General features: G+C 53.0%; 1 protein-coding gene across 1 annotated transcript in view; it reads right to left on the bottom strand.

Annotated features, from left to right (window-relative positions):
• CASC3 (CASC3 exon junction complex subunit) overlaps positions 1 to 8,633 on the bottom strand; it is a gene marked incomplete at its 5' end in the record, with an annotated part of 10,327 nt that extends 1,694 nt beyond the window's left edge. The window contains 11 exon segments of the mRNA XM_010173621.1: positions 531 to 745; positions 1,410 to 1,508; positions 2,121 to 2,235; positions 2,470 to 2,534; positions 4,214 to 4,908; positions 5,107 to 5,283; positions 5,723 to 5,794; positions 5,796 to 5,866; positions 5,955 to 6,113; positions 8,153 to 8,190; positions 8,606 to 8,633. Of these exon segments, the coding sequence (XP_010171923.1) occupies positions 531 to 745; positions 1,410 to 1,508; positions 2,121 to 2,235; positions 2,470 to 2,534; positions 4,214 to 4,908; positions 5,107 to 5,283; positions 5,723 to 5,794; positions 5,796 to 5,866; positions 5,955 to 6,113; positions 8,153 to 8,190; positions 8,606 to 8,633 (1,734 nt within the window).
• Between the last annotated feature and the right edge of the window lie 692 nt (positions 8,634 to 9,325).

Below are 9,325 nucleotides of genomic sequence, written 5' to 3'. Positions count from 1 at the left end.
CCACAGCCACCGGCCTCCTCCCTCTGCAGCAGCTACTGCGGACACTGAGGCTGCACATCCAGCAGGAGAAGCCCAAGCCAGTCCCGTGCTGGTCACCCCACGAGCCTTTCCAGCCGGTGCCAAAGAACAGCACCAGCCAGTTTCCAGCCTCCTGCCTCCATCTCAAACAGGAAGGACTTGCAAAGCAGTTTTCAAGGTGTCCTTGGCTCAGCATGAAGGGACATAACAATCCACAGGCTGCCTGCCCGTGGGCTGTCTCCCTGCTCTGGAGGGGAAGATCTCGAGGCTGAGATCCACCAATAAAGGCATTTCATCCACCAGATCCTAAATCCAGGGCAGCTGCCATGGGAATAGTCCCTTTGAGTTACCCACCCCAAGAAGGGAGAGGGAAGACAGTAAACAACCTCCCACCATGGAGCAGCCCAGCTGCTCCACACCCTCTCCCAGGAAGCCTCTGAGAATATCCCCACTGTCCACAGGATCCCAACGGCTCCTGCTCAGGAAGGAGACGCGCAGCGCAGGGGGCTTACCTGCGTGTTAGAATAGAGATGAGGAGGAGGAGGAGGGGGTAGTGCTCCTGGGGGATAGGGGTAGCCAGGATTCCCAAAATTCATGACTCCAGGAGGGGAGAAGTAGGTCGGTGCAAGCAGCTGCTGCGGCGGGGGCTGGCCTGGGGGCATGGAGACGGGCGGAGGGTAGAGCCCAGGGTTTGCCATGGGGGCGGGCGTCTGGTGGGGATGTAAACCTGGGAAGTGACAAGACAAAAATAAACTGAATGTGATGTCGTGTGTAAAGCCACCTTGCTCAAAGGCCTTTCCTGCAGCCAGGAGACCTGCAGCTCCTGTGCTGGGGAGGGAAAAAGGGAAGTGCTTGTCAGCATGGCAGAGCACAGCCCCATCCCCAGCACCAGGCTCCCAATTCACCGGAACCGGACACAGCCCCGGTCAGCACATCCACTTCAGGAAATAGTTTTGTGGGTAAGATAGAGAACATGCCAACTCAACAGCTCTCATTTCTGCTTTCCTTTTCTGATCTACAAGCAGCAGGGACTGAAGAACCAGCTCAGCACAACAGCTGGCAGAGCCAAGCACCCACTGAAGGGGAAGGGACTCAGCCAGGAGGGTCTGTGCAGAACCTGCAGCCAGCCAGCTAGAAGCTGCCAAAGCGCTCAGATCACCTCAGTCCTGCACCAGCTGCCAGGGCCAGAAATAGCTATTTTTTCTTTCCTTAAAATTGATATTGATTCAACTTCACTGTATGAGGGAAGCAGGTCTCTTCCATGTTGTAGAAATAGGGAAAATGGATTCCCCCCCTCCCCGTGACAGAGCCTGTGTGAAACCAGAGTTATCAGCTCCCACGCAGAACCGCAACGTGGGCACCAGCTGCCCCCTGCCCCGCTGGCTCCTCACCTGGATGAGGGAGATGCATTTCTGGCTGTACGATCATCCCCTGGGGCGGCAGCGGGGCTGGGTTCTCACTGTGGGTGTAGATTGGTCCCTGGAATTGTACTGCAACATACAACAGTTGGTAAGGAAAAGCTCCACTGCATTTTATTCTACTGCAGCAAGTCACACGCACGCTCCAACCTGCTACAAGAGTTGAACACAGCACTGCGAGCTGCATTCCCATCGGCACACGGAGTCTACCAGGCTCACAGATGCTGTGTACTCCCAACAGAAAAGCCTCCTACTCCCTTTACAAAGCAGGAGAACACGCAGGGAATTTCTTCTCCAACACTTTAAATCCTGGAGTAAATTCCTAATCCATCCTCAGTCTTGTTCTGTAATTCTCCCTACTCTTAAATCTCAAAGACATGGTTCTGATTTCAAGTTACTTTTAAACCCTTGATCTCAGGAAGAAAAGGAGTGTCCTGGGCAGCCCCTGCACGGGGAGGGGAGGTGGGAACACTGACTGTGCTGCACTGAGTTTAAACACCAACCAGGGAGGCTCAGAGCAGTTTTTTAGTTACCGTACGAGACGGTTCAGTGACTCTATTTACAAAGGAAAGGGAAGACAAAGCAGTTGATCTGCCCGACCCTAAGAGGAGTGAGGGGGCTCCTGCTCCAGCTGCTCAGGTCTGAGACAACACAGAACCGTGGGAGCAGGAGGGAAACACTCACGTGGGTCGTAGTAGTGCCCTTCCATGATGCTGATGTGCATGGGGGGTGCAGGCTCCGGCACCGGCGGTCTCTGCCGCTGCGACGAGTAGCGTTTCACGCGGCCCCCCTGCACCGCCTGCAAGAGACCAGAGGCATCGGCGAGGGTCAGCGTGAGGGGCAGGAGCCAACCAACCCACCCCCCCACCAGCTCCCTCTATCTGGGTCACACAGCAGAAACTATGAACACCCACAAAAGGGAAAGGCTGAGGTGTCCCGGGCAGCCTCTAATTACTACAACCCAGAAACAAATCAACGTCGGGCTTCCGCGCTTCTGAAAGCAAGAGTCACGCTCCACGCAACATGCATTTACCATTTCCTCCATCCTGTTAAACTGAGGTGGTGGCCCAGTTCCCACGTGCATATGGTTAGGAATACCTAAGGAAGAAACAAACTGGTTATTATGGTTTGCATTTTGTTCCCAGTAACAAGCCACCTCACCCGCCGAGGGCACTGCCAGGAGGTGCCGGTCGGTGGGGACGTTATTGTACTACAAACAGACACAGCTCTTGCTTTTATGACAAGAAATCTTCTAACTTAATCTCTTAGGTTACAATTTTAAATAATTCAGCACAAATTAGAAGCTGTTGTGCTGCTGTACAATCATCCAGGCTGCTCAACACCTTGTAAATCTTGCTAAAAGAAAGAAGATAATAATCCTCAGCTGGAAATCCAGGTTGTGATCTGAGCTCTGTTCCTGCTTTGACAAGGATCTCTCCAGAGCAGAAGGATCCACGTGGGACTGGGGAAGCTGCAGTTTAAACCCTCTCTACAGGGTGTAACCACTTCTATCACGGGCTCCTTTGAATTCAAACAACAAAGTTAGGGAGCACATTTAAAACCACAGCTCTAAACTGATCACAGGAGATTCCAGGGGAGCAAAAGGGGATGAAACAAACACTGAGAGGGCCCATGGATCACTGATACTGCAAATACACGCGCAGGCATGCGGGCTGTGCACACAGCGTGACCCAAACACCCCCCAGAGTCAACTCCTGCCCTCTCTGCTAGGAAAAAACAAAGGGACAGGGGAGTAACATGTCCTTACAGACAGAAAGTGGCCTCCTACCAGCAGCCTAGAGCCATCTCATGGTAAATTTGTTAAGATGCTTTATTTTTTCAGCATTATAAACCAAAAAGTACCTAATCTCAGCTGCAAATGACAGAGCTTTTGAACTCTCATTCTACCAGCACATTTAAACCTGTCTACTCACCTCTCCAGTCAAGACCAAGGATCTGCTCACACAAAAATTTTACCAGTCACCTCAAGAAGACTTATGGTTTCATGACCTAAACCTCAAGAGATGCTTATGAAAGCAGCAAGTCGCTTTCTTCTCCTTGCTCCACTTTGATTTCCCCCAGGAAGGACTCTAACATTCCCCAGAAAAGACTCTAATTCTGGGCAGAGATAATTATACCTGAGTGACCTCTCGCATGGATGCTCAACTAGAACTCAGTCCTCAGCTCACACCGGGGTGACTCTGCCACACAGACCTCCCTCAGCTGGCCTGCTGCTGTGGCTTCCTTCCACCTTGGCTGTAGGGGCTACCAAAGCTCAATGCTAGGAAATAAGTTTAATTGGGCTGATAAAACAGAGGGAAGTTCCCTCCTGCTCCCAGCAGGACACTCCAGGAGCTCGATTATTCACTATCCTCACCCACCAACCGAGCACAACACTCCTTATCTCCTGAACTCTGACTCCTGCTGCAGCAGCTGGTCTCACTGTGATTCACGCCGCACAAAGTCCCTGCTGCCCATTCCTGAGGCCTTCAGCTTCACTGAACCTTCCCCGTTCTCATCACAAAACAGGGCAGAGAGAGAGAAAGGATCTACTCTTCTGTCCTTCCCAGCCATAATTCAATTAACCTGCACAGGAATGTTTAATTTCCCCTTTTTCTCTTCTGTTTTGTCCCCTCTAACCATCCCCACCACACTTTCTCCACAGCATGGATCACCACACACATGGCAGAGACAATTCAGCTCCAGCCAATGACACGAATGCAGAGCTGCACTCAACTGGGGCTGCAGTGGAAAACCAACAGGCTGCACCCACTTACCCCTCAGCTCCCGGGGCTGCATGAACTGCGACTGCCCCGGCGCCCAGTTCTGCTCAGTGAGATTCATTTGGGTCATCTCTTGCTCGAGTCCATCCAAGTTGGATTCTACCGGTGACTCCCAGTTACTGCTCTTGACTGGTGGGGGGGAGGTCTCAGCTTGCACAGGTTTTGGAGGCACAGGAGTGAGCCCTTCCGATGCAGGTATTTCATCTGCCAGCTTCCCCGCATCCCCAGCTTTGATTCTGGTCCTTCTTGCCCGGGAATAAGACTTCTTTTCAATTGGTCTGTCTGGTGGGGGCTGTGCAGTGTCAGCGGCCGTGCCTTGGTTCTCCAAAGCAGCCTCCTCCCTCACAGGGCTGCTGTGGGTGTGTGCTGCTTCCACCTCGGGTGACTTGTCCCTCGGTGGGGTTTGCTCCGCACGCTTCGCTCGGTAGTTGCTCTCCTGTTTCACTTGCTCGCCGTTTCGAGACAGATGCTGGGTGTTTGCTTCTGAAGCTCGGTAGCTTGGACGGGTTTCTTTATAGCCCCCCACCCTTGGATAGTTCCTAGGTGGGGGCATCCTCCCTGTGCCTGCAGAGCTCCTGTTGGTGAAGGTTCGTGGGGTAGCTGAGGTGCTGTCTGCACCTTGGTGCCTTGGGGGTTTATTTGGCCTCTCATTGGACCAGTTTGGGTCTCGCTGAGGAGGACTCCCAAACCTGAGGGAGAAAAATAGTACAAATGACTGGAAATAAATCCCTGGCTGAGAGGTGCTGCTGCACCAGGGAACTCCTCTCTGGGCTGCAACATCCCAAACTCCCAGCACCAAGGTCCCACCCTGGGCTCTTCCCCGTTGGGACTTCAGATCTGTCTCCCTCTGGTACGACCCAGACTCTAGTGTTGACTTCGCTGCTCACCTTGGTTTGCGCATCCTCCTGGGTTTGATGTCATCAGGGTTGTGAGCTGACCTGATGTCATAGCCATAAAGAGCGATCAGCTCCTGCCTGGTCTTGGGGGCCTGCTCGTCCTCCCGGAATTTATCGTGCTCCCAGCGACCCTCGTCCTTCCACAGCTTCCGCTGACGACCCTTCGGCCTGGAACAGTCACACAGGGAGGACCAAGAGGTTGATGTAAAGCCAAGGAGATGTGGCAGCTTCAACCAGCTCCACACACACAGAGATCAAACATTTCTAGGGTAGGGTGTGCAACAGGAGACAGCGACTCTTCTTCCTCCCACTCTTCCTGCCCAGCAGCTGCTGGCTGACCCACTGCTATTTCTGAAAAGCAGCAAGAAGGGTCACAGCTCACAGGAAAGAGACTTTTCTTGGGGTTTCTTTTGTACCACACTCAGTCTCTCCTTCAAAACAAAGAGCTAAAATGTCCTGGCAGGTAACTGAAGCACAGACAGATCCTCCCTGCTGATGCCTTCCTGGTATTTCACACCGAAGCAAGGAGCTGTGCTGCCAAACGCTGGCCTGGGAGCTGGCCTCACCCTACCCAAGGAAGGCAGAGACGTGGGGGATGCTCACATACCTGACCTCCTCCTCCTGAGTCTGCCCCCGCAGGTCATGCTCAAAGAAGAGCCCTTTGCGTGGGATGTAAGTTCCGATCCTCATCGTCATCCAAGTGCTTGGGAACTTTTTTCCCAACTTTATTCTCAACAGGTTCGGTGCTCTCCTGTCAAAACCAGACAGCTCTTACCACTGCAGCAGTCCCTCTGCGAGGAGACCCTCACAGCCCAAGAAAATGCATGTTGAACACCTACCTGCCCGTCCCCGCTCTGCCTCTCCCCGGTCACGGCACCTCTGGAGTCGGGTTTCTCATCCCCTTTCTCTGCTTTTGCTGCTGACTCACAGGAATCATTACTATCCTGCTTCAGTTCTACTTTGGCACTTTCTTCCTCGCTGTAATCCTCTTCCTCTGCCTGAAAGAGCCCACTAGTTACTCAAACACACACCTGTAGCAGTGGGTCCCCCAGGAATTTCTCCACACAAGTGCTCAGATCTGCAGTCAGATCTCTGTTCCAGTTGTTAAAGAGACCTGACGCTTTCATAGCAGAGGATGAGCTCCTGAGGGCCTTCCTATACCTCTATTTTTATAGAAAAAACAAAGACTAGGTTATAGCCAGGTGGGGGTTGGTCTCTTCTCCCAGGCAACCAACAATAAGACAAGGGGGCATGGGCTCAAGCTCTGCCAGGGGAGGTTTAGGTTAGATGTTAGGAAGAAATTCTTTACAGAGAGGGTAATCAGGCACTGGAACGGCCTGCCCAGAGAGGTGGTGGATTCACCATCCCTGGAGGTTTTTAAAAAGAGACTGGACGTGGCCCTTAGTGCCATGATATAGTAATTGGAGTTGGATCAGTGGTTGGACTTGATGATCTTGGAGGTCTTTTCCAACCCAATCTATTCTATGATTCTATGATTCTATGACTAAACCCAACACCTCTCCCCACCAACGCCAGCAGATCCAACAGTTTCTAGAGCAGAGCCAGGACCAGCTCCCCTGCAAAGCCACAGCCTCTCACTGCTCTGAAAGGAAAGAGCTTGTGCAAGCCGGGGTGATCCAGGAACAAGGGCCCTCAGACTGTCCCGTCCTTCCCACACTGAGGGCCCGGATCCAGCCAGCGCCGCGGTTCCAAATTCCCTGGAGTTACTCAGCTGACTCACTCGGAGCACTGTGCCCTCGGAGCCCTCTGCTGGCAGGAGCGTGACCGGGTTTCCCCCTCCAGGAGCCTGCAAGCCTCGCTCAGGCTGGAACCACCACTAAAAATAGCTCTGTGTGATTAACAAAAAGACTGCTCTATTTTTCTCTTTCAACACAGCGTATTTGCACATCAACTGCTCCTTTTGTTTACGTTGGGGAAACCCAGGACGTGGCATTATTTTTAGGCACAGGAACAGAGTCATCCTGGCATGTCAGTGATGCAATAGCCCCATAGCTGCTCCAACAGCCCAGCCTGCACCAGGGCTGCTCAGCTGCCTTGAGTCTCCCGGGAGCCTCCGCGCAGGTTTCCAGGTTTGAAGAGCTGCTGCACAGTGACCACGGGGAGCTGCCCCTCCACGTGCCACCTCTACAGCCCACCCCCCTCTACCCTCACTAATGGCAGAGATCAATTCACAATTAACAGCCCCTTCGAGCTCTGATTTCATCTGCCTGGTTGGTTTGTTTTCTCTAACTGCTGCCCCCCCCTCAAGATCCTCAAAACAGTTTGTCTCTAGAGAAGGGTTTTCACTAGAAAAACCTTCCCTGCAATCGTTAGAAACCAGAACTGCTCTGAACTTCCTCAGGATGTTAAACTTCAAAGTGCTGAAATAAAAATCCAGGGCCACTGACAGTCAGAGGCTGCTGCCCAGGCTGCCTCCCTGGCACAGGCAGGGGGGCCCAGTGCTCACAAGGGGGCTGATTTTCTCAGCACACCCCCAGCCCCGAGCTGCCAGCACTCATGGGACAGGTTACCTCTCCAGCTGCAGGAAACAGGGACGCTGCCCATGATGCTTCCAGCCCAACTCTTCAGTTTTTTAATTTGAACTCATTAAAACACAACCAGCACCCTGCACCTCCCTCCACACCCTTCTCAGCCACAACAAATCCAGCTCCCAGTATCCAATGTCTGAGGAACCAGGTGGTTTTTCCCCCTGATATATACTAGGGGGGTGGAAAAAACATCCTACATCCACCCCAGAGCAGCACAGACGGCTTCTCCCCAGGGCTGGGCCCAGCACCACGGACCCTCCACCAGAAAACTGCCCAGTGAGGGGCTCAGACTGGGAGAAACCCTTTTCCTCTGCGGGGGTGACGACTCCGCGCAGCTGGTGTGAAGCAAAGGCAAAGACAAAGGCAGTCGCTGCCGACGGGGTCAGTGGATGAGAATGAAGGACACAAATTGGGGTTTGTGCTAAAATTATGCCAGATGCAGTCACTTGGCAGAAGCCTCTGAACACCAGGACAGAGACTCCTCTTACCTCCGAGTCTTCGGCGCTTTCGTAATCTGAGAGCACAGCTGTGGGGGAGAAAAGGGAGTTTGGTGTCAGGGCAGAGACACAGACACAGTTTCTCTCACGCTGCGGGTGACTCTAGTGGAAGGTGTCCCTGCTGCTGGCAGGGGGGTTGGAACTGGAGCAGCTTTAAGGTCCCTTCCAAACCAAACCAGTCTGGGATTCTATGACTGTGGGCAAACACACACTGACCAGTCCCACTGAGGGGAACTCAGCAGCCAGCACCAAAGTGTCCCCAACAAACACCACTGCCAGCTCACACAGGAGGGAGTGAGGGAGAGTTTGGGGTGCGCTGTCCCTGCCCCCCCCATTACGAGGGAGTATTTGGGATGACAACAACTGCAGGACTCTTAGAAAAAGCATTTGGTCACTTTTTGCACACAAACAGCACTCGCAGTGCCAGAGAGAGTCATTACTCACCATCTCCTTCAATGCCATCCTCACTTTCCTGTGGAGAGAGGAGAGAAGGTGAGTTAGTGGAGGGGAAGGTCAGCAGCCGAGTCCCTGCGGCGTCCTACGATCCCAGTCACAGCTACCACCAGGTTTGGCCCTGGTCCTATCACATCCACCCTTGGAAGTTCAGCTGCAGTGATCAAGAATCAGGACTCCTGGTCTCTAAGATCCTCCCAGAGTGAGCTAGGCTGGAGGGAAGGCAGCTCAAGAAAAAAAAGCACAAACTGTGTTAATTGCTGGGGGTCTTCAGAGGGAAAAGAGTGACATCAGCAGACGAGCCAGGCTCTGATCCCTCGATAACAGAGTCAGACAGCTAACTCAGGGAAGGACAAGAGGATTACTTAAAGCAGGAGCCCAGGAGTAAGGAGCAGCTGCTGGCCAGGACTGAGCTCAGCCCGACATCTCTAGAGACCCCGGTGACAGAAACACAACCCTGTGCCTGAGAGAAGCCTCTGGATGAAGCAGAACAGCTCAGATCAGGGAAAGCTTCTAGTAAAAGAACAGACTGATCGGGCTGTGCAGGAAAAACCACCTCAGATCAAAAATAAAACCAGCCAGCACATTGAGATAAACCCAAACACCAAAACAACTGAGCAGAAACATGCTGAGATTCGGGAGGAACCTGAAATAACCGGCACTATAAACCCACACCACCAGAAAATCCCACCCAGCCGGGAACTGCCCCAG

The sequence above is a fragment of the Antrostomus carolinensis genome, unplaced genomic scaffold (genome assembly GCF_000700745.2).
Source record: "Antrostomus carolinensis isolate BGI_N321 unplaced genomic scaffold, ASM70074v2 scaffold26448, whole genome shotgun sequence".
NCBI classification, from domain to species: domain Eukaryota; kingdom Metazoa; phylum Chordata; class Aves; order Caprimulgiformes; family Caprimulgidae; genus Antrostomus; species Antrostomus carolinensis.
The sequence above is the reverse complement of the archived record's forward strand: the minus strand, read 5'-3'. Positions and strand labels throughout refer to the sequence as shown.